Raw genomic sequence first — 25,415 nt, 5'->3', positions numbered from 1 at the left:
CATACACACCCTGACGTTCTTAGTAAAAATTCCAATATGTTATGCAGATATATTTATTAAAAATAATGCTAATATAGTCCTGGGGCACAATGATTCCAAGAGGGTGTTTGCAGATTTCATTATAATTGCTTAACAACTAGATAATAAAGGTTTGGGTTTTTAACTTACAGAATCACTAAATAATAGGAAAGGAAAGAGTAGGGCTAATCCAGTAGAGACTGAAGCTGGTTTCAATCTTCCCTAAGCATTTGTTTGGTTGGCAGCCTTGGGCAAAGCTGGTCTCTAAAGGGTTAATCAGGACCCAAAGTGATTTTTGCACTGAGCTCCTCCCGCACCTGCCATGATGCCTAAAGGCATGGGATTCAGAATAGAGCAGAACCAGTTTATTAAACTGTTCAAATTGTTAAAAATGATTAAAAGCCAGTTAAAGATTTTCATAAACACTATTCCAAAATGTTAATTTTTAAAATGTTACTAGCAATGTATGCATTCCCCTTATGTTCTTCCCCTCCCTCCCTATCTTTTAAAATAAACTTGAACACCCAGTGTAAAAAACACTTGAGGGAGAACCAAAAGTCAACCATTTGAAAAGAAAGGTGAAGAGGGGAACAGACGGTGAGTAGCAGATGCTGGTACTGCTCGAGGGGCTGCTGATGCAGGCTTTGGTGGCATTATATCCCCCAGTAAGGCATCAGGTGTCGGGACTCTTTCTCATAAACGTCTGGAACTATGCCATACGGCGTCTGTACCATTTTAACTGTCGACTTCCCGAAGAGCTGGCGCTCGTAGTCTATCAGCTGCCTCCAGAAGCCTACGTTGGGCCTGATGACGGGCCTGCGGGCCTTCACCCAGTTGTAGGCCTCCAGCAGGCACACGCTGTGGCACTTCATCAGGTAAGCAATGCAGAGAGTGGCCGAGCGGCTCACCCCCGCGGCACAGTGCACCAGCGTGGCCCCGTGCTTCCTGCTCACGCTGTGGATCTTGTCGGCCACCGTGTCAAAGTACAGTCCGATGGGGGCGTGGGGCATGTCGGCCAGAGGCACTTTAACATATTCAAACTGGGGCCAGTTGAAATTGGGGATCTCGATGGTAGCGTTAACGATGCAGGTGATGCCCCGAGCCTGGAGGAGGTGCCGGTTGGAGGCCACGCTGCCTCTGCCCAGGAAGAGAGAGGAGGTGATTTGAGCGATGCCTCCTACGTCGCCCTCAGAAATCATCCGAGGGGCCATGAGAGTCCGTGGAAGTGTGCTGTGACCTCTGGAGCTCATGAAGATGCCAGCAATCACACTTGCATCGTTGGAAGCAAGACCAGAGGGTTTGGTTTTCTTCCACCAAGGAATGCGAAATCGCCGTCTCCTTCCTGAAAAACACAGGTATCTGTCAGTACTTTGATTCGTCACGGCCTTCTCTAGTTTTGGGGAAGGGGAAGGTGAACGGATTCTACAGTAGAGTACGTTCTTTGTAGACAAATCATTTTCTGTTAATAGGAAAAGTAGCCTAAGACAGCAACATAAAATCAATGTTAAAACTCAGCTCTCTGGTGATTCTATTAAAAGGGGGGGGGGTAAATGGAAATCGTCATCCTATTTTAGAAATAATTCTAAACTCAGAGACATGCCCAGCTGGTTCCTGAACAACAATCTTGCAGGGCCTTGCTCTTACTGAAGGGTGTGCTGCTCCTTGGTAATTACGAAAAAATTAGAAATTTTGACCACTCCTGGAGCCGTGTTCTTTCATACACCTCTTGCCTACTTAATTCCAGACATAGAAATCTTAGAAAGGTATAAAAATGATACCACATGAGGTAATATATTCAAGGAATTTCCTTTAAAAACTGAAAACAATGAATTCAGACTGAGTTACAGAAAAGTCAAGACCTTAGCCCTTTGTTATTTTTAAAAAAATAGCTAAGGGGTGCCCTAGGTGACTCAGTCAGTTGAGCATCTGACTCCTGATTTTTGGCTCAGGTTGTGATCTCAGGATCATGAGACGGAGCCCTGCTTCAGGCTCCGTGCTGGGTGTGGAGCCTAAGATTCTCCCTCTACACACACCCCCCCCCACGCTCTAAAATATATCATTCATAAATTCAATCGCTAAATAGTAACACGCTGCAGCATTCCCATGGCAATAATCCCAGGCACTATGAAGGCCATGATCTTACATCAGTCTACGGGGCGCCTGGCTCAGTCAGTAGCACATGTGACTCTTAATCTCAGGGTCATGAGTTTGAGCCCCAGGTTGGGTGCAGAGATTACTTAATTTTTTAAAAAACACATTACTCTAGGGGCACCTAGGTGGCTCAGTCAATTAAGCATCTGCCTTCAGCTCAGGTCCCGATCCCAGGGTCCCCTGCTCAGTGGGGAGCCTGCTTCGCCCTCTGCCCCTCCCTCCACTCATGCGCTCTAAGTTCATGAACATTTTATGACCTGACCCTGGGTGTGGTTAAAAGAGTACGTCACCTTCCTCAGCCAAATTTCAGCTCCAAGACGAATCCCCTTGGCTTCAGATGCGTGTTGGAATTAAAATTTAGTTTAAGATTTGAAGATCTAATGAGAGTCATTAGTACAGTGTTTAAAAGACTAACATTATATACTGTCTATATAGGACACCAGTAACAAAAGAAATAGAAAATGCTGGTTTCCTGAGATTTTAGACCGATCACTTCCTCACACTGCTGTATAGTCTGGGCCTGCTGGGAAATGTGCTCCCCCCCACCCAGGGTACCGTAGGGACCCCTGAAATGACTGCAGCTGGACAAGAACATCCTCGGTGCCCCAAAGGTGGTGCTAGAGCCAACTCACCTGTGAGGAATCTGGTTACTCCACAGTCCTGGGTCAGGATCTAGAAAGTCCTAACTGAGCGTGCTGGTCACAGTGGGTACAAATCAGATCTGCAGAAAGACAAGGGGGCAACAATGTGGCCAGTCAGGAAGTTCAAAAGAATTCCTCCTGGGTTTTATTACTAAACTGGGTTTGACTAGAATAAAACTAGCAAGTGGAAAGCATGTTAACTAAAGAAGATGCCAGTAAGAAATAACCTGAGTCTCAGCTTTTTGTTAATGACACGTAACTCGTGTTGTAATAAATGTAAGTACAGTTTCGGCCATAACAAAGACAAATTTTTGAAAGGAAATGTACTAAGGCACTGCTCACGGGGCCGGAGAAAGATGCAGAACCATGTGTGCCCTCCGTGCACCAGCGGCGTGGGAGACCGTGCGGCCGGACGGACGCCAGGGGACAGCCCCCCCGAGCGCCGGCCACCGCGGACAGCACCGAGACCGCCCCTGCTCTTCCGCGTTGGCCCCTTAGCTTTGCATTTATGTAACAGTACGGTGCGCACCAATGAAAACATGCGCTCCTCCCCTGCCTGTCCCTCCGCTCTGGGAGGGTCCCAGGTAGCCATCACACTCAAATATATACCTAGTTTTTACAGCCCTGTTGAGGCGTGACTGACGTCCGAGCTGCTGCAGCACTTGACCAAGTATGCAACTCGAGGAGTTCTGAATTCTGTGCCTACACTGCACACACCATGACTCAACACGATCAATCCATCGCCCCCTCCAGATTTCCTCGTGCTCCTTGAATCCATCGCTCCCTCACCCTCGAGCCCCACCGCCAAGCAACCATTGATGTTCTGTCACTATTTTCACATTTCCTAGACTTCACGTAATGGAATCCCAATGCGAGGATTTGTTGGTATGGCCTGGCTCTCACGCAGCAGTTATTCTGACGTTCTCCTCAGTTGCTGCGCGGATCAACAGCTCCTTCCTTCACGAGGCTGGGTGCTGTTCCACGGCGCAGACGCGGCAGGTTTATTCGCTTACTCGGGTCTGGCCGCGGAGCCTGTTACAAGTGCAGCTGATGCAGACCATGACGTGAAACCTCCACGTACAGGCCGCCGTGCGGACGTGCGCCCTCCTTTCTCTTGGTTAGACAAGGAGGAGCGGAAGGGCTGGATCATAGGACATGGTCACGTTTAACATTTATTAAAAGCTTTAAAAATAGTTCTAGCATGGGGCCTGACGGGCAGGCGTCTAACGAAGCACATACGGATGTAAGCATCCACTGCAGTCCTCTCCAGAATGCCCATCTTTCCCAGACAGGAGCTTCTCCGTGTGTCTGTGCCCTGGGTCCCATGGGACTGTAACAAATGAAGAGCCCACTCTCCCTGGCTACCACCCTCAGGGCACTGCACGGACTGTTCTTCTGTGAAAAAGCCTATTGCTTGTCCTGGAGCTTTAGCCTTAGGGGCAGGCTTCTGCCTTGGCACATATCTGGGGGCCCACTTAGGCTTACTCCAGGGACCAAAGCCAGGGGATGCCATCTTTGGGTCTTCCCTCTGCCCTACTCCTAGTCTCCAGTATCTCCTGGAAAGGAACTTGTACACCTGTCTGATGTCCTGATTTTTGTGACTGCTGTCCAGTGGACACTTCTAGACCACCAGGCTCTGCTGGCCAATGAAAAGGACACTTGCAGTCCCACAGGACTATGTTTATCTGCATATGTTAGAAGCTGCTAAGTGACATCCTCCCCTTTAGAACACTGACAGGTCTTGTCACACGTGAAACAACTGGGAGCCACTAAAAATAGGCTGCTTGGACAAAGGTTTGAGTGAAAACCAAAACGAAGGCAGTCCTGAACGATAAGGTTCACCTCCTACAGGAGGCCACTTCTTCAAGACTGGGAGAGGTGGCTGTTTTATCTAATGCACAGAAACCAACCCAGAGTGGAGGAAAATGAAGAAACAGAAAAATATGTTCCAAATGGAAGAACAAGATAAAATCTCAGAAGTAGTCCTTAATGGAAACAAGTGATTCACCTGAGAGTTCAAAAGAATGGTCATAAAGGTGCTCACTGAACTTGGCAGAAGAGTGAACACAGTGAGAGCTTCAACAGATAGAAAATGTAAGTACCAAAGAGAAATCACAGAGCTGAAGAACACACTAACTGAACTGAAAAATAAATGAGAGGGTTTCAACAGAACTGCCTGACACAATCAGAGCAGCAAAAGAATGAAAAAGTGAAGACAGCTTAAGGTACTTACGGGACATCAAGTGGACCAACATTCACATTACAGGGGTCCCAGAAGGAGAAGAGAAAGGAGCACAAAACTTATTTGGAGAAATAATGGCTGAAAGCTTCCCTAGCCTGGCTGGAGAAGGAAACAGACATCCAGATCGAGCAAGCTCAGAGAATTCCAAATAAGAAGAACCTAAAGGGACCCACACTAAGTCACATTATAATTAAGCTGTTAAAATACAAGGAGAGAATCTTAAAAGCAGCAAGAGAAAAATAACTTTTTACATACAAGGGAACTCCCTATAAGACTGTCAGATTTTTCAGCAGCAACTTTGCGGGCCAGCCCGGAGTGGCACGCCATGCTCAAGGCAGTGAAAGAAAACACTTCGAAGCACACTCGGCCCAGCAAAGCTGTCACACAGCAGTGAAGGAGAGAGAGTTTTGAACTACAGGAGTTCATCACCACTAAACTGGCCTTTCAAGAAATATTAAAGGGACTCCTTTAAGCTGAAAAGAAAGGGTGCTTATTAGTAACAGGAAAACACATAAAAGTATAAATCTCACTGGTGAAGGTAAATACAGTAAAATTTAGAATAATATAAAGGTGGTAGATTAGTCACTTATAAAGCTACTATGGGGATGCCTGGGTGGCTAAGTCGGCGAGCCCAGGGTCCTGGGATGGAGTCCCATGTAGGGCTCCCCACTCAGTGGGGAGCCTGCTTCTTCCTCTGCCCCTCCCCCTGCTCGTGCACTAACAAATAAAATCTTTAAAAAAAAAAAAAAAGCTACTCTGAAGGTTAAAAGAAGTAGTAAAAATAACTATAACTACAGTAACTAGTTAAGGGATATACAAGATAAAAAGATGCAAAATGTTAACATCATAGGGGCGCCTGGGTGGCTTAGTTGGTTAAGTGTCTGACTCTTGGTTTTTCGGCTCAGGTCATGATCTCAGGGTTGTGAGATCGAACTCTGAGTTGGGCTCCACACTCAGTGGGGAGTCTGCTTCCCCACTCCCCCTCCCCACACTCATACGTGCGCTCTCTAAAATGAATAAATCTTTAAAAAGTAATTTAATGGGGTACCTGGATGGTTCAATCAGTTAAACGTCTGCCTTTGGCTCAGGTCATGATCCCAGGATCCTGGGATCAAGCCCTTCAGCAGGGAGCCTGCTTCTCCCTCTCCTTCTCCCCTCCTTCCCCCACCCCCATTCATGCTTGCTCACTTGCTCTCAGATAAATAAATTCTTAAATAAAATGTGACATCAAAAATATATAATTGGGATGTGTGTAAAAGTGTAGAGCTTTAGAATGTATTCAAATTTAAGTTATCAACTTAAAATAGACTCTTGTAAGTTGTTATATGTAAACCTCACAGTAACCACAAAGCAAAAGCCCACAGTAGGTACACAGAAGATAAAGGAATCTAAGCATACCGCAAAGTCATCAAATCACAAAGAGAGCAAGAGAAGAAAGTAAGAGAGGAATTACAAAACAGCCAGAAAACGAACAAACTGGCAATAAGTGTGTACCTATCAATAATTACTTTAAATGTAAATGGACTAAATTCTTCAAATGATAAAATGGCTGAATGAAAAAAGACCCATCTATATGTTGCCTACAAGAGACTCATTTCAGATGTAAGGACATATGCAGACTGCAAGTGAAGGGCTAGAAAAAGACATTACATGGAAATGGAAACCAAAAGAAAGCTGGAGTAACTATATTTTCATCAGACGAGAAAGACTTTAAAACAAAGACTGTAATAAAAGATAAGAAAGGCATGGCATAATGATAAAGGGGTCAATTCAACAAGAGGATGTAACATTTGTAAATAATTATGTGCCAAACAGGGGTGCCCGGCTGGCTCAGTCGGCAGAGTGACTCTTGATCTCAGGGTTGTGAGTTCGAGCCCCACATTGGTGTAGAGATTAAAAATATTTTTTAAAAATTATGCACCCAACATAGGGGTACCTAAATATATAAAGCAATATGAACAGACCTAAAGGAAGAAATAGACAGCAATACAATAATAATAGGGGACTTTAACAACCCACTTTCATTAATGGATAGATCATCCAAGTCAGAAAATCAATAAGGAAACATTGGTCTTAACACCTTAGACCAGATGGACTTAACATATACAAAACATTCCATCTAGAAGCAAGAGAATATACATTCTTAAGAGTACATGGAACATTCTCCAGGATAGATTATAAGGCCACAAAACAAGTCTTAATAAATTTAAGAAGACTGAAGCAATGCCTCGCATCTTTTCTGACCATAGTGGTAAGAAACCAGAAATCAACTACAGGAAGAAAACTGGAAAATTAACAAATACATGGAGATTAAACAACATGCTACTGAACAACCAATGGCTCATAGAAGAAATCAAAAACTACCTTGAGACAAATTTTATGGGATGCGGCAAAAGCAGTTCTGAGAAGGAATTTTATAGTGATAAATGCTTACAGCAAGAATCAAGAAAGCTCTCAAAAGATTTAACTTTACACTTCAAGGAATTAGAAAAACAAATGATGCCCAAAGTTAGAAGGAGGGAGATAACAAAGGTGAAAGTAAAAATAGAGACTAAAAAAACACTAGAAAAGATCAATGAAACTAAGAGCTCGTTCTTTGAAAAGATAAAAATTGACAACCTTCAGCTACGCTTAGCAAGGAAAAAAGAGAAAGGACTCAGATTAATAAATTCAGAAATGCGAGAAGTCATGATCAATATTACAAAGAAATACCAAGGATCATAAGAGACTACTTTAAACAATTATACACCAACAAATTTGACAACTTAAAAGAAATGGACAAATTCCTAGAAACATAAAACCTGCCAAAAATGAATCATGAGGAAATAAAAAATATGAACAGACCACCAACTCATAAGGAGATTGAATCAGAAATCAAAAACCTTCCAACAAACAAAAGTTCAGGACCACTCAGCTTCACTGGTGAATTCTACCAAACATTTAAAGAAGAATACATACCACCTTTCTCAAACTCTTCCAGAACATACAAAAGGAGGGGACACTTGCAAGCTTATTTTACAAGGATTATGTTGATACTAAAACAAGACAAGGACACCACAAGAAAATTATAGGCCAATATCCCTGATGAACATAATGCAAAAATCCTCAACAAACATTAGCAAACTGAATGCAACAATACGTGAAAAGAATCATGCATCACCATCAAGTGGGATTTGTTCCAGGCATGCAAGAATGGTTCAACATTTGTAAATCAATGTGTTACACCGCAATGAGATTATCACTTTACACCCATTACAGTGGCCATTACAAAAAGACAAGAAATAACAAGTGCTGGCGAGAATGTGGAGAAAAAGGAACCCTTGTGCACTGTTGGCAGCAATGGGAATTGGTGTCGTTGAAAATAATACGGAAGTTGCTCAAGAAATTAAAAATAGAACTACCAGGGGTGCCTGGCTGGCTTAGTCGGTAGCACATGTGACTTCTGATCTCGGGGTGATAAGTTCAAGCCCCACGTTGAGGGTAGAGATTACTCAAAACAAAACAGGGGCGCCTGGGTAGCGCAATTGTTAAGCATCTGCCTTCGGCTCAGGGCATGATCCCGGCATTGTGGGATCGAGCCCCACATCGGGCTCCTCTGCTGGGAGCCTGCTTCTTCCTCTCCCACTCCCCCTGCTTGTGTTCCCTCTCTCGCTGGCTGTCTCTGTCAAATAAATAAATAAAATCTTTAAAAACAAAACAAAACAAAACCCTACCATATGATCCAGCAGTCCACGTCTGGGTGCTTATCTGAAGAAAATAAAAACACTAACTTGGAAAAAACATATGCACCCCCATGCTCATCGCCAAGATACGGAAACCACCTAAGGGTCCACTGATACAGATGGAAAAGATAAAGAATATGTGGTATATAAACACAATGGGATGTTATTCAGCCATAAAGAAAATCTTACATTTGAGATAACATGAATAGACCTTGAGGGCATTTTGCTAAGTGAAATAGGTCAGAGAGAGAAAGACAAATATTGTATCAGTTATATATGGAATCTAAAAAGAAAATGAAAACAAGCTCATAGATCCAGAGAACTGACTGGTAGTTGCCAGAGGTGGGGGAGGGGGCACTAAATGGGTGGAGGAGGTTAAAAGATACAAACTTCCAGTTATAAAATAAATAAATCATGGGGATGTAATGTACAAGTTAACATTTACTGTACTGCATATTTGAAAGTTGCTATGGGGGCACCTGGGTGGCTCAGTCGTTAAGCGTCTGCCTTCGGCTCAGGGCGTGATCCCAGCGTTCCGGGATCGAGCCCCACATCAGGCTCCTCTGCTGGGAGCCTGCTTCTTCCTCTCCCACTCCCCCTGCATGTGTTCCCTCTCTCGCTGGCTGTCTCTGTCAAATAAATAAAATCTTAAAAAAAAAAAAAATAGTTGCTATTAGTAAATCTTAAAAGTTCTCCTTACAAAAAAAATTTGTAACTATACAGTGATGGATATTACTAGACTTATTGTGATGATCATTTTGTGCTAATGTAAATATCAAATCATTATGTTGTATACCTGAAACATAATGTTACGTACCAATTACACCTCAATAAAAAAATAAATGAAAGTTATAGCTTCATAATGCAGTGGTTCTCAAACTTTAGCATGCATCAGAGTCTTGTTAAAACAGATTTCTGAACGACACCTCAAGAGTTCCTGATTCAGTAGTGCCAGAGGGGGGCTCAAGAACTGGCATTTCCGAGGTGATGCTGCCAGAGGACACACTTCGAGAACCACTGTGAAGGTCGGCACTGGGGTGAACCACTGGTTCCCTGCTTCAAGACCGAGGCACTCAGTCCTGATAAGTCACAAGTCTCTTCCCACAGTCTGCCCTTTTCTGAAGGGTAATGCCTCACCCAAGGTTACAGCCTTCTCTGGGGACCAGCATCGTATACCAGCATACACGCAGCACATAAGTGAAATCGCACCATGATGAGGAACAGGAAGTAGTCACCTAAGGAAATGTGTGCGGATGTGTGTTAGGTGGAAATGGAAATGGGCCGAATTTATATAGGAGAACATCCTGTCCTGCCGCAGAGCACAGTCTCGTGCCACTTCCAAGTCTTTCCCTGGCACAATCCTAGTGATTTAGAAAGCAAAGTCACTGTAGTAATAAGCACAAAATTAGGCTCTCAAACTGCTGGTGATAACTCCCTCCTGACTGGAAAATCTGGAAGATGCTAATCAAATTTCCAACCAGGTTATTTAGTCACTGCCTAATTAATAGTAACTCAGTCTTGTGGTCTCCCAAATCATCATTCTGTTTGGGAAGCCACTTGCCCTCCTGAGGCAAAGGTCCCAGACTCACTGGTCTTTGCGGCAGAAGTGTCTTCATCAAGGGGAAATAATGGATGGCCCGGAAGCCTAACTTCCTCTGCTAACTCTCCTTTGTCGGGCAGTGATAAGGTACTTGGTACTGCAGAGAAAACAGATTGTCAGTCCTCAGGGCAGAATCCAAGTGAGACAGACACGATGCTCCCTCCCTGCTGCTGCCATCAGTCTTGTGCCAACAAACCTGCATCACATCGCCAAAGCTGGGTCTAAGGTTTAGAAAAACAGCTTCTGCCAGAGAGCGCACAGAGGGCACAGATTTCCCTGAGGCTCCTCTGACAAACACTCCTGACCCTTTTACAGATCAGAAAATAGAAGGTTCAGAAAGGCTGAGACGATTTCCACTTCGAGAAGATAAGTGACAAGCAGCAAAAGACCCAAGGTGTCTGGGCTCCTAGCTCCAGCCCACGCGCTGCCGTTCTGCGTGACCGTGGGGAGCGGCTGCGTTCTCACTACCTGCCTTACAGCACCACCGCCAGGACCTTCAGTGTGGGAAAGGGGTCTTGGGACTGCCAAGAACAGTGTGTTTAAATGCTGCTTACAGAAAAGCCCAGCTGGACTGAGCTACTGCAGCTTCTCCTGTTGCCCAGAACTGGGAAATAGTGCCGCAGACTGGTGTACCATTCAGGACACACACAGCCCCGATAGCAGAGGGCCCTCAGCAAGGGCTGGTTCCACAGTAAGCACAGCAAGAAGCCCTAGCGTGCTCCAGTGCCAAGACCAGGAGATTCTGGCCATACAGAAGGAAAGAATACATGTGTATTACGTCACCGGTTCATCAAAATCATCTCAGTCAATGTGTACTGGAGGACAGAAGAAGGGGCTCTCTTAGCACAGTACAACACTGAGGCACGTTCGAGGGATCCAAGCAGCAAGGTACTCTGAGTGAACTCCCAGCGCAGCACACATGTCTCTGAGATGACCAGAGGGGGTGCCAAGGAAAGTTCATGTCGCTGTCCATGGTGGTCAACGCAGTCCTTCCACATTGCTCTGGCAGCTACCTTTACTTCTTGGAGGGAAAAATGCTTTCCGGGCCAGGAGAATGGGGATGGGGTACAGTACAAGACAAAAAGGAGGAGCTGTCCTAAACCAACCCCAAAGAGGTACTTTTTTTTTCCCCTCCACAAGTTCTAACATCTTGCTGGTCTGTCTGAATAATAAACATCAAGGCACTAAAGTGCTAAGCAAAAATGCAGAATTAGTGTCTGCCCAGGTGGCCTGTAATCTCGATGCATGAGCTAGTAACAGCTGACTGCTCCCTGCACCGGGAAAGTCCTGGGATGTGGGCACCAGCCTGGAGTCTGCACTGGCGTCTACACCTGAAGCAGCCTTGGAATCGCTACCTGGTGTCCCAATCTGCTCAGAGCATCCATCCCAATGCCACGGACACTAGTTTTCTTCCTACTTTTTTTTTTTTGTAATCATAGCAAATAACCACCAGAATAAGCAGTTAGAAACTGATATTCTATCACTGCTTTCTCCCTTCTCATATTGAATAAGCAGAAAATGGCCATAGTGATGCTAGAGATGACCCTGTCAAATGACCTGACTAAATTATTTTCAGTTGTAGGAATTTCAGAAGGACATAGTATATGCTAGAGGCCTACACTGTGGGGTTTTTTGTTGTTGGTTTTTTTTTTACCTGAAAAGCCTATGTAATCACATTTTCTCCTGTTAAACATTTAAAGTTTTTTTTTTTTTTAAAGAACTAGATAAAGTCACCTCTTTAAAATAGAAGCATATTACCTACATTGCCATAAATAAATAAATGCTACTTTTCTCATTAATTTTCATTATTAAATTACAAATGTGTTCCACTGGGGGAAAAAATTAAAATACTCTTAAAAATAAAACTCATAGGGATGACTGGGTGGCTCAGTTGGTTGGGCTTCTGCCTTTGGCTCGGGTCGTGATCCCAGGGTCCTGGGATCGAGTCCTGTGTGGGGCTCTTTGCTCAGCAGGGAGTCTGCTTCTCCCTCTGCCTGCAGCTCCCCCTGCTCATGCTCTCTGACAAATAAAATCTTAAAAAAAAAAAAAAGAATACAATTCAAACAAATGTTGAGTTATATTTGTATCAAAATAAAATGAAATAAAAGATACAAATTGTTCTCGCTCATCTGGAAAGCTTTAGTAATTTGGCTAAAACACCTCAACACTTACTTCTGGAGGAGGGGCTGTGTTTGCTTTCCCACCGCACAGATGCACTGATACGATGTCCTGGGATGAGGGTAAACACACATGATACACATAAAGCTAAGGACAGAGTCCCCATGCTGGCGGCCACAGATCTTCCCCCGTGCGACACACAATGGCTGTAGAGCAACGGCCCGCGTGGTTGGGATCTGACTGCGCACCTCGATGTCCTCGGGTGCGTGCCATGAACCAAGCCCAACCAGCTGCTCAAGAGTACACGCAGCCCAAAGAATGATGTGGGCGGTCCACTCAATGAGAGCAGGGAAAAAGTATGACAATATGGTGACATACACAGTTGCACAGACCTTAAGAAGTTTAGTTCCGTATGCTAAGTTCGGAGGTTCCCATGTTGGAAATAGAACGGGGAGAGTACTGGAAGAGACTGTTAATAACTATAAAAGGTGAAAGCATATATTTATTCGGGTATCATGGGGTAATCTGTTCCTATCTGGAACTGAATTTTTGAGTTTGATCCTCACCCACCTAGGTGGTAAAATTACTTGCCACTCGTTCACACAACAGTTTTACTGAGTTCATGCCATGTGGTCAACACTATTCTAAGTGATGTGGGGATTGTGGGGAAAAGGTCTCTGCCGCAAATGGCCACAATATCTCCGATCCCACTTGACCTTCTTACAATGTGACCAACTCAACCAAAAGAGTACAATAGAAATAATACTCCTGAGGCTAGATTATAAACATGTCACACACCCTTGCTGTCTCAGGACTTAGTCTTAGAACCCAGCTGCTATGCTGTGAGGAAGCTCAACAGAGTTACCATGTGGTGAGGTCACACGCAGATGTTCCAGAGAGCAGCCCAGCTGAGGTCCCAGCTGACAGCCAGGATCAACTAGGAAATACGTGAGTAAAGACAAATCGATGATTCTAGCTCCCAGCCATCGAGTCATCTACAGTCTTTGACTATCCCACCATTGGCCCCAGACACTGTGGAACAAACAGAAGTTGTCCCCACTACATGAGGTCCAAATTCCTGACCTACAGGAATCTGTGAGCAAAATAAAAATGGTTGTTTTTACACCACGGAGTTTTGGGATGGTGTGCTATGCAGCAACAGCTAGAACAGGGATATTAAGGTTTAACACAAACCATCATCCTGTGCTAGGAGTCTATCATCCTAAAGGGATGACACAAGATACACTATAAAACAGTTGAATAACCACAGGAGATCAACTAATATTAAGTGACCCAGATGAGTGGTGCAAACAGTGGGTACCTTAGCAATTCAGAGAAGGCACAGGCTCAAAGCAAACAGTCAATGGGGCTGAAAAACAGACCTGTTTCTTGGGGAGGTGTCTCATAGATGATACTATCGTGCTTTTTCTCCAGTCCATTTAAAACATACTGCCATTTATGGGCACCTGGGTGGCCCAGTTGGTTAAGTGTCTGCCTTCAGCTCAGGTCATGATCTCAGGGTCCTGGGATCAAGCCCCGTGTCAGACTCCCTGCTTGGTGGGGAGTCTGTTTCTCCCTCTCCATCTGCCATGCCCCCCTCTGCACTCTCTCCCACTCTCTCAAATAAATAAAATCTTTATAAAAAAAAATAAGACATACTGCCATTCTTGACATTCAGGAGCCTTCTTACTTTCAGATTCCAAATAGAGAACACAAGCCTTTTCTATAACCCCTCACTACTCCAAGTGTGATCCAAGACCTGGCAGCATCAACCCCGAGCTGGACAGAAATGCATCATCTCGGGCCCCATCCTAGACCTATGGAATGGGATTCCACAGTGAACAAGATCCCAGGTGATCTATATACACAGGAAAGTGTGAGAAGCATCGCTCTCAATCAGCCTGTCTGTCCCACTGGACTTGCTGGAAAACAAAAAACAAAAAGCAAAAACAATAACTCAAGTGCCTACTTTGTTGAACCCACGTGAACACGCTCAGCCTCACATGGACAGTATTGTTCTGCTGTCACGGTTTCCAGATGAGGAATCAGAGGTAAATGGAGGTTAAGAGGCTTTCCCAGACTCTTCATAGAAAAGTAGTAACCCCACTGGGACCAGAGCCCCTTTCCCATGAGTTGTTTATTTGTTGATTAGTCATACCATCTGACCATGACAGGTCAGCTGATCTAAGGACTAACAAAATGTCCCCATTTCATGGGGGAAGAAAACAAAAACTGCAAAGAAAAAATATTAAGGCACATAAGGTCAGTCTCATTGTGCTTGATCTATAATGTGGATATGAATCTAAGAAATCCTACACTGGTATGTGGTATGAGATGGTCTTAGGGTGTGAAAAATCTGATAAACCTAAACCAAAAAAATGCTTGCAAAATCCCACAATCATATTTAAATTTGTTTGGTGAGAACTAGAAACCAATTTGTGCCACAGCCTATATAAATACTTTAAAATCTTCAAGGAGTAAGTGGTAAAAATTAAATATGAATCACAGATTCTTGGTTAAGCAGTGAACTTTGATTTATATAGGTCAGAACACCTATATGCAGAGTACTTTAAAAAAAAACAACACAGCAATTAAACCCAAAATAGATAAAAATGTGCCTCAAAACTGCCGAAGTCACTATCACCCTCTGAGAAGCAAGACTATGAAATCTCAGAAAATACAGATTTTTTATTTTAATAAATAAGATCTCAGTCCTTAAAAGTTCATTACTACTTTAAGGAAGACAAAAAAGAATTTATAAATTAAAATAAAGTTCACAGGACTAAGAGCTCAACCAGTGAATACCTGACAACCTTCAATCATTTCACTCTCTTACTGGATGTATCGGCATCCTTAAAACTCAAGCAGTGAGCCTTAACTTTCTCCCTACAAGGATTTCTTTATCATGCCCATGGCCCAATTCCACATTTTTGGTGATTTCATAGCAAATTAACTTCATTTATAAAGTACTGATAAATTAATTTCCCTTTTTTCTTATAAATCAAAGGCATCTAATTACCCACTAGCGTTTCTGAGCAGAGTAAGATAACCAGGTAAGTCTCTTGAATTTACTAGAAAGAGGGAAGCCGATGAAGCTCTGTGCCCTTTCCCTGCTGGGACAGCAGACCTACCATGTTCTGAGGGCAACTGGGTGTGTCCGGGCCCCCCTGTAGCAAAGGGAGGAATCAAGTTTTTAGCTAAATGGAAGTGCAGAGGATCCTGAAGTTATTCCCTTGTCTCCTGAAAAAATAGTCTAATACAATAAGACAATATACATAATTCTTCATGACAGTTGTTACTGTATTAGCATAATTTATATAGACTGTATTACTGTTATTCACAGGCTATGAGAGAATGCGGTGGCTGCGAACCTCACGCTGCTGTGCTTCCAATCAGGGGTTGGCAAACCACCGCAGGCAGACCATGTCTAGCCCGCCACATGCTTCTGTACAGCCCATGAGCTCAGAATGGCTAAAAATTAAGTTACAAGCACAGTACACTTCATGGCCTATAAAAACTGTATGAAATTAAAACGACAGTGTCCCTGAAGTTTCACGGTAACACAGCCGCGTTCGTTTGTTACATATTAACTACGGCTGATTTCCTGCTGTTGAGTTGAGAAGTTGCTGCAGAAAAGGTATGGCCCACGAGATTAAAATATTTACTACCTGACCCTCTACAGTTCAGAAAGCTTAGTTGAAATGATGTTCTGAAGCCATCACCCTATGGCAAAGTGTGGACCGAAGGACCCCTGCATGAGAATCACACGAGCTGCTGGTTAGGAGGCGTATTCCGAGGCCCCACCTCAGACCTAATAATCAGAATTTCCAGGGGTAAAAGCCTGAGAATGTATATTTCTAGCGAGTATCTTTGCAAAAGGAATTTAAAATAACATTAAGCGGCGCCTGGATGGCTCAGGTGGTTAAGGTTCCGATTCCTGATTTCAGCTCAGGTCTCCATCTCAGGGTGGTGAGTTCAAGCCATGTGCTGGGTGTGGAGCCTACCTCAAAAAACAAGTGACTTGGACTTGTGGTGTTACCTAGACTTAACATATAAACCTGGGTGGCTCAGTCAGTTAAGAATCCGACTCTTGATCTCAGCTCAGGTCTTGATCTCAGAGTCGTGAGTTCAAGCCCTACACTGGGCCCCACGCTGGGCATGGAGCCTAATAAAAAAACAAACAAATGAACAAACAAAAAGACATAATCCCGTATGAAAACAAGTTTCACTTCATTTGCATTTTGGATCATCTTAATCTGAAAATTTAAACCAGGTAGTTGAAACTCTGTAAAATACTGAATACTCCAGTTTTTAGCAAGAATCATGTGCAATGACGTACAACCTCTAACCCTGAAAGAGTTCATTTCTAAAAGTCCTAACACGACATACGTGACAGTGCGAGTTAAAGGCTACTGAAGATTTCTGCGTCCTTCTGACATTCATCAAAAATGCACTGTTTAATTTTAAACAAACAGATATTTAAATAAATCAAGTGGGAGGGAGTGAAACCTATCAAATTCATGGGGGATGGTTGCCTCAGTGGGGAAGGAAGGGAAGGGGGCCCAAGGAGGATTCAACTTTATAATCTTCACCCCGTTTTTTAATAAAAGAGAGAAAATATGACCAATTTGGGGTGGTAATGATATAAATTTGTTCTTTATAATTTTCTATATGAATTTCTTTGGAATTTCTTTTGTTTATTCATTTATTATTACTTTTGAGAGAAAGAGGGATGGAGGGAGAGAGAGAGAGAGAGCATGAGCAGGGGGAGAGGGGGAGGGAGAGAGAATCTCAAGCAGGATCCATGCCCAGCACAGAGCCTGACATGGGGCTCAATCTCACAACCCTGAGATCATGACCTGAGCCGAAATCAAGAGCTGGACACTTAACTGACTAAACCACCCAGGCAGTGCCCCAGTATATGACTGAAATTTCTAAAAATAAAAATTATTTGGAATAGAAGAAAATTAACTACAACAAATGGCTGTCAACACAAACCCCCCTCCAGGCTCTGGACTGCACCTGCTCTTCGCATGGGAGCCAGACTCACAGCTGATGTGGTAGGAGAACTTGGCAAGGACACCACAGTGCACAAGAGCTAAATTAGTGAAATTCTTAATTATAAATTTTGATTTCAGATTTGTATGTAACTTGCATGCTGACAGTACTCTCCTGGATTTCATTTTTACCAGTACTTCCTGAAAACGTCAAGCAAGCTCACAGTCTCTCTCCTGCAGTCGAGGACGGCTGGTGCTTCACGTGCTGTCTGCCGCAGAAATGTTTACTAGTTCAACAGAAGCAGCGTGCTCTACCCGAAGAGGCTTCTCCCGCGTTACCCACAAACTCGAAGACCTAAGGAGTCGAGAAAACCTGCTGCCACAGGCCCGTGATGCTGAAACTATTCTAGGACAAAGGCAGAAGTTAAGACCGGCAGTTGCCTGTGAATTTGTGGGCTGAGACTCTGAGAAGGCAGGGGGAAAAGCTGGCCGAACTGTGAGGGCCACGGCAGAGGTGGTTAAAACTGGGTCAGTGCTAAGAGAAAGAATGGCAAGTGGCAAGGTGAGCTGGGAGGGCCGTGGGTGTACGTGACCCTATGTGGCCAGTATGGCCACGACCGCAGCACCCACACCCCACCCCCTGCCCTGCAGCAGGTGGGATACAGAGCTCTTCCATCAACTACTGCCCGCCCGAAGGGATTACCAAAGAACACAAATAGGACTTCTCCCCCCACCACTCAGATTAAGAGGCTCTGACACTCCATTTTATCCTTTAAAATTTTTAATTTATATAGAAGTAGTTTTTAAAATTATGACAATTTTAGAGAATCTGAAAAAAACTTTAATATGTAAGTGAAAAAGTACTCATGATTTATGGAAAGCCAGAAATAGAGCATATAGCCATTTCTAAGATGCCTTACAGAAGAAATTAAAGAACTACAAATCTCACATTCTTTGGACTGTTCTTCCTTTACCCCTCCAACTAAGAAAAAGGATAGCCCTGAGGGTATTTTCTAAACCTACAGAACCGTAGAACATTCTACTCCAAGGACAGAAGCAAACTGTTAGCAAATAATACTAGGCACTGTAGATATTCAACAAACACCTGCCCTGACATAACCTCCCCATCTCTCCCCGTACCCTTTCCCCCATCCCTTCCCTCTCTCCCCTCCCCCCACCTCGGCCCCCCTGGGGCGCACACTCCACACACCTAGCTGTAAATCCAGCTAGCAACACCAAACACAAGCACTTAAAGTTAACCTGGCAACTGTCTACTCAAAAGCAGAAATTCTGATTTAAACCCAGTTTTAAGTACCTCTACTATGGTATACTAAGGAAGATTTGGGGGAAAAGTACATTTTAAAGACTCTAAAAGACTACTTTATTCCCATAGCAAAGAAGCTGCGGTTCGTTTGGAAACACCAAGGAAAGAGGAGCCTTGGTCTGTGCTCAGTGCCTCTTAAAGGATCTGCACGTGCGCACAAGCGTGATGGGAGGGGCCTCCGAGGGTACGTTAACAAGGACTGGCCTGGGTTCCTACACACATCACACACTAAAGCCAGCACTGCCGGCCTACACATTCAGGGCTGGGCACAAGCAGGCCTTCCCCAGCACAACTCAAGTCACCAAGTCAAGGCATCTAGTGGCCCCAGAGGTAGGATTCACCCAAAACCTTTAAAAGACTCTTAGGTAGGGGCCCCTGGCTGGCCAGTCAGAAGAGCATGCTGGGGTTGTGAGTTCACGCCTGACGTTGGGTGGAAAGATTACTAAAAAAACAAAACAAAAAAAAATCTTTTTTTTCTATTCAAAAAAAAAAAATCCTGGGGCGCCTGGGTGGCACAGCGGTTAAGCGTCTGCCTTCGGCTCAGGGCGTGATCCCGGCGTTACGGGATCGAGCCCCACATCAGGCTCCTCCTCTATGAGCCTGCTTCTTCCTCTCCCACTCCCCCTGCTGTGTTCCCTCTCTCGCTGACTGTCTCTATCCTGTCGAATAAATAAATAAAAAAAAAATCTTAAAAAAAAAAAAAAAAAAAAGAAATCTTTAAAAAAAAAAAAAAAAAAAAAAAAAATCCTTTAAAAAAAAATAAGACTTCTAGGTAACTGGACACTTTTATTCTTCACTTTGCATATTTAAATTTTCCTATAACTAAGCATCTGTTAAAAAAAAAAAAAAAAAAGGGAAGGCTTTTCTTGGGTGTTTGTCAACCAACCAGAGTGGAAAAACCATCTCTGGCCTTTGGGTGGTATGTTGGTCCGAGCCATACAATTAAACCTGTAAGTATATATAAATCCACTGGTACACAAAGGACCAGGGATCAGACCACCCAGGTGACGTTCATTCATTCACACTGTGGTTATCCAAACATTGTGATATCCAAACATACTGTGGTTCAACAACAAATACAGTGGATTATAAATTCAAGGCTGACACCACTGGAGGAATGCAAATTAGTACCAACCACTTTGGAAATTAGGCAACAGCTAGTAAAGCTGCAGATAAACACACCTGTAGCCCCTGTTCCTAACTGCCCTGGACCAGAAACGACCCAGCTGTCCGTCAACAGATGATAGGTAATTTGTGGTATGTTCAGACAAAAATGAACTAATTACAGTCACAGATAACACGAATGAATCTTCAAAAAAATACCATGCTGCAAGAATTTTAAAAAGCTGTCAGTGTGTGTGTATATTCCTATATACATACATGCATATATACACACGTATATGTTGACCCCCCCAAAAAAAAGTATTTAAAAGAATACCTACTTTGATTTCATTTGAATAAAGATGAAAACAGACAAAATGAAACTTGTTTGGATATTAATATTTAGGAGAGAAAAACTAGCAACAAGAAAGGAAGTGATTTCCACAAAAATGAAGCTGGGTTACTTCTGGGGTGAGGGGGAGGCTGTCATCGGGAAGTATGGGAGGAAGGTGCTTCTTGACCTTGGAGATGGTTACAGCTGTGTGTTCTTAAAAAAAAAAAAATGTATCCATTTGTTTTATATGCTTTTCTGTGCGTTACAATTCACAAGAAAAAGGTTAAGTACATAAAATGTTGATGTCCAGGAATTCAGAACCATTACAGTTCTGGCCAATGTGGGGGAAGAACACTTCCTCTCTATAAATGTCACTATTAGCCTATCAGTTTTGTCAGTTTTCAGGGACCTTATCCTGAAACTACTGATCTGAACAGTGCCCACATTAACACTTCCCTTTGTTTCCCAGTGAAGCTTTCATAAATAACTAAAGCTACTACCCTTAAATGTTCACCTTGTAAGTTTACACCCAGGTGCTGCTGCTTTAGCAACTCTCCCTGCCTTCCACTATTATGCTTCCTTATAAGAAAAGATGAATACACTAGTAGTCCTAGATATATTTTTTTTAATGGAAAAGTTTTCATTTTCAACCGAGAGTAACACCTAGGATCTTAATGATGTAAGTGCTTTGAGGCTGTTTAAGAAGGGGGCATTTGCCCATCGTCCTGAGGGATACTACCATGCTGCAGAGCGAATGAACCTTTACAACCAGCTGCACTTGAAACACATACTACCTATTCTAGACAGAAGCCAAGTCTCTAGGAACACGACCGGTTAATTTTATAATTCATTGCAATTAAAAAATCACTTTGCGCAGACACATAAAAATGCTTAGAAAAGTCGAAGAGGATACACACAAACCAATAAAGATATACACAGCAGTTACTTTTGGGAAAGATACTAAAAAGAAGGCTTTAGCCTTATCTGCAAAGTTCTAAGTTTTACAAAGAGAATTATTAATGAATTTCTGGTGACAGTGAGAAAAAGCATTTTCAATCCACCTTGCCTTAAAATCCCAAATGCAAAGAAATCCACCAAACACACATTCCTCCCTAAAGACCATCATTTAAAAAGGTTAAGGTTTTCATGCTAAAGTTTTAAAGGATTTCCTGGATTTATACACCTGACCAGTATTTTTTATATGAATATACATTTATGCCATTCTATCAGGGAATATTACAAAAATCATACCTGCATTCAACCAATATGAAAGATTTCAGATGAGAACTCAGCATAGACACGTTTGACACTGACGTTAAAACGACTTGGAATGAAGGAAACCGGCTCCTGTTTTATGGGGGAAAGCCAAAAATATCAAGCAACTACCTTCTCCTCCCCCAAGCGTCAGAAGATGAGTCAGAGCTGGAGGCAGGAATAGGGCCCCTGTGTCAAGCCGCCTGTGCAGGGCGCCTTCCTACCTCCACCCCACAACCCTCTCCCCCCACCCAGGTCAGGGTCCCTGCCTCAGCCTGTCCCTGACATGAATTCTCAGGTGTCCCTGGTGAAGAAGAGGCAGTTATTCATTCCGGGGGTGCCTCATTCCCTGCATTTCTAAAGGGAGTTCGCGAACAGGAGGCTTTATGAATCCACAACTAACAATCACCAAATGCAGCTCAAGGGAGTGCAGCTTCCAGACACACTCACACAACTTTGCAAAGAAGACAGCCCCTTTGTTCCCCTCATTTTAAACAACAGGAAACATGCAGGGAGCAGCTGTGACTTGTCCAGAATCACTTAACTTTGTGATAGAGCTGAGTGTCAAGCACCTACTGCTGACACCTGGCCCTAGCCTCTTTGACTTTTAACTGATCTGTACAATCCCAGGGAAGATGTTCCAACATTCCATTTTACTTCTGTGTGGCCTAATGGACTAGGAATTCCAGGAAACTCGGGGTTCAATTTCTTGGTCCATATTCCTTTACCATTAGCAACAAACTGGACCTGGTTCTTTGCCTCTGTTTTTACATCTATAAAACGGGACGGCAGTGCTCTCTACCTACCCCTCCTATAAAACCACAACGAACGGCTGGTTAACACAGGCCGAGTGCCTTGAGGTCCTGCTGGATGGAAAGTACAAGGTAGTTTTGTTTTTTGGTTTTTTTTTTTTTTAATCCCTACACAGCAGAACTGCAATTGTAAGTCACTCCTCCTTCCCTTGCCTCTGGGATGCCCAGTTACCATAACACTGGCTGGTACCAATGGCAACATCCACCTAAATAAAATATAGTTATACAATCCACCAAGGCAGCTCCAGCAGGCGACTCCTCTCACAAACAACTCAACTTCGCTTTGAAGCGAGGGTACTTAGGAGAAATAAGACACGTTAACAGTGTGCACCCCAATCTATCACCGCAGAGAAACACTCAAGTTGAATACTTGGCATTGCTGAAAGTCAAGTTGCTTCTAGCAATGCACCAGAAACCTATGGAAGAGGCAAAGGGCCGCCGACAGCTCCAGAGGCTCGGAGCGGGTGGATGCTGACCGCGGGGGAGGAGGCGCTGGAGAGACCATGGCGCGGCCGGAGTGCAGAGGGTCGGGAAGGAGGAGGAGGAGGGGAGGGGAGCCCACAGGATGCTGGCCAAGGAGCCCGAGGAACCGTACGCGGGGCCGGGGCGTCGGCCGCACCGGGGCGCAGCCGGGGGCGCGCGCCCAGAGCCGGCGAGGCGGGGGGTCTGGCGGCGAGGAGGGGGCGCGGCGGAGGGCCCCGGGCCTCGCCCCTCCCGGCTGCCCAGAGGATGCGAGAACCGCCCGGGAGCAGGTGTGGGGGCCGGCACAAAGTTTCCAGAGACGAGGGTCGCGCGGGTCCCCGGCCGCCGGGTCCCGCCAGCCGCCCCCCGGGGTCGCGTCAGCGCCAAGTTCCGCCCGCCCCCCGGTCCTTGCCCGGGCCCGCGGCCCCCTACCGGCTCGGCCCCGCGGCGGCTGATACTCCGTCCTCCTGCGCGGCTCCCGGCTTCTGCGGGCTGCCCGCCGCGCGCGCCCCTCCTTCTCCCCTCCGCCCGCGCCCGGGGCGGGCCGCGCGCACGCTCCCTGCGCCCCACCGCCCTCTCCCGAGGGGGGGGCGGGCCGCTCGGGGCGGGGGAGGGGCCTCCGCGCGAGAGGCGCGCTACGGGGGGGGGGGAGGCCGGCGAGGGACGCGCGGAGCGGCGGGCAGCGCGCGTGCGCACTGCTCCGTCCGCTGCCGCGCGGAGCTGCGGGGCGCACCCGGCGTTTTCCTGGATGTCCCTTGGGTCGGGCGTCTTCTGGAGTCTCCTCCTGTGTTTCACAACATACGACCCCTATCGTCGCCTCTTAGGGGTTGGGGCTGGGGCGCAGGGGTGGTGTACTGGAGTAATTTCTGGATGCGAGAGGGTTAAAGGCAAGGAAACAATACAAATATAAAAGGTGTGAAGACTGCAGTAAGTGACTAATCACCGCCTCTCACCCCACCCCCACCTTGTAACCAGCACGAGAGAGCCCAGGAGTTGGGACCGAAGAGTGAAGGGAAAATAAATCTCATGGATGAATTTTGCTTGGGCGGGTACAGGCAGTTTCTTGTAACTCTGGGAGGCTGTTTTGCCCGAGACTCAAAAGTAGCTACACGTAGGGCCATCCCCGAGACCGCCAACCCACCAACATACACCGCAGGCGCGGTCGGACTCTCAAAACACCAGCTCCACAAACCGCGCGTCCCAGGTAGAGCTGTAGCGTGTCCGAACCCCAGGCTGAACACATGGATTCGTGGAGGGCGTATTTGCTGTGTCACTGTGAGGGTCTTTTTAAATTTAGGTTTGCCCATCTGTAACATGAGTAGATGCGAACGGACTTTTTCAGCACAACCTGCTCTGGCAGGTGAGGGGAGGCATAAAGGACTTCCTCAAGGCTCTGCAGTGAGTCAGACACCGAAGAGTCCTGACCACGCCCAGCCCCTTTACTCACCAGCCCTAGCTCCTCACCGTTGTAAATCGTTGGCGGCATCAGAACTGCTCAACAGTCAAACGAGTAGTCCTACGTTTGGGGGGAGGGGTTGGGGAGGAAGGTAAGGAAAAAAAAAAAAAAAAAAAACGCGCGTTGGGTTTACATCTCCCGGGCACCTTCAACCAAAAGCTTTGAGGCTTTTCCATGCTCTTCCTGATCTCTCTGACTGGATTCAGAGTCATCCCGTGGGTGCAGGAATGTCTAAAAGTTCCGTTTCCCAGACAAAAATATAACATGAAGGCATTTTAGTGATAATCTTAGGGAAGCTAAAAAGGCCTGGACTGGAGAGATTTGTTTATTTTTGCCTCCATTAAAGAGAGAGTTAAAGCTTTAAAGTTCGGCAAAATTAATCTTTCGGCAAGAGAACAAAACAGAATCTGATTCAAGAAAAAACACTAGGAGTTCACATCTTGCCTGGGAAAGGCATTTTTCCGGCACTAAATTGCTCCACCATCAATTCATCTAGTGACTTATTTTGACATGCGAATACCAAAATAGCAAAATCTCTAATAGAAGCGATTGTATGCAGCTTCGTTTCTCCCCCCACAGACCTTCGTTCAGTCAATTCAATGACTCAGCAACACAAATAGATACATCCCTCTTCAGATTCAAGCTTGTTTGTTACACAAGGCAGGTTTCCAGTACGCTGTAGTTAGTGACAACGAGCTGAGCATTTTCACGGATTATAGGAATTAAGTCTACCGTAAAGAAAAATATCCTCATCAGTGAAAAGGAGGGAGGAGGGCTAAAATAGAGTTTGTGTTGAGTGTGATGTATGCGCAAAGATCTAGAGATTACGGAAAGTAGGAAGAAATGCTAAAGTCAGTAAGACCACTTAGTGACTACATATATGCCTGTGGGCAGGGAGGTGCTTTACATCTTTAAGTGCGGGCTGACCTGTGCCTCTACAAAAATGCAGTTTGAAGGTATTATCTTCTAGATCAGATGGTCCAGTAGAACTTGGTGTGATAGAAATCCTCTGTATCTGCACTGTTGCAGTAGCCACTAGCCTCATGTGATGTCTGAGCACTTGAAATGTGGCTCTAGTGTGCCTGAGACACTGGATTTTTTATTTAATTAATTTTAATAAATTTAATAGCCACACGAGGCTAGTGACTGCCTTACGGGACAGCACATTACTAGACTGTACATA

General features: G+C 44.9%; 1 protein-coding gene across 3 annotated transcripts; it reads right to left on the bottom strand.

The window, feature by feature from the left end:
• Positions 1-37: 37 nt before the first annotated feature.
• On the bottom strand, positions 38-23,335 carry DUSP14 (dual specificity phosphatase 14). Of its 3 annotated transcripts, none has more exons than XM_045773722.2 (3): positions 23,209-23,335; positions 2,802-2,890; positions 38-1,360 (listed from the first exon to the last, which is right to left on the bottom strand). In XM_045773722.2, exon 3 carries the CDS (start codon positions 1,266-1,268, stop codon positions 672-674), a length of 597 nt encoding a protein of 198 aa, XP_045629678.1. In that variant the 5' UTR covers positions 1,269-1,360; positions 2,802-2,890; positions 23,209-23,335; the 3' UTR covers positions 38-671. The 3 variants fall into 3 exon arrangements, with proteins under 3 accessions (XP_045629678.1, XP_087710728.1, XP_045629679.1); XM_087854602.1 differs by lacking the exon at positions 23,209-23,335 and adding an exon at positions 21,500-21,663; XM_045773723.2 differs by lacking the exon at positions 23,209-23,335 and having other exon boundaries at positions 2,802-5,578.
• Positions 23,336-25,415: the final 2,080 nt, after the last annotated feature.

The sequence above is a fragment of the Ursus americanus genome, chromosome 23, assembly GCF_024610735.1.
Source record: "Ursus americanus isolate L20-20 chromosome 23, mUrsAme1.1.p, whole genome shotgun sequence".
Classification (NCBI taxonomy): domain Eukaryota; kingdom Metazoa; phylum Chordata; class Mammalia; order Carnivora; family Ursidae; genus Ursus; species Ursus americanus.
Note: the sequence above shows the minus strand (reverse complement) of the source record. Positions and strands in the feature narration are given on the sequence as shown.

Coding starts and splice junctions, on each gene's coding strand:
- DUSP14 (XM_045773722.2), bottom strand. CDS start 1,268: ATGAGCTCCAGAGGTCACAGCACACTTCCACGGACTCTCATGGCCCCT.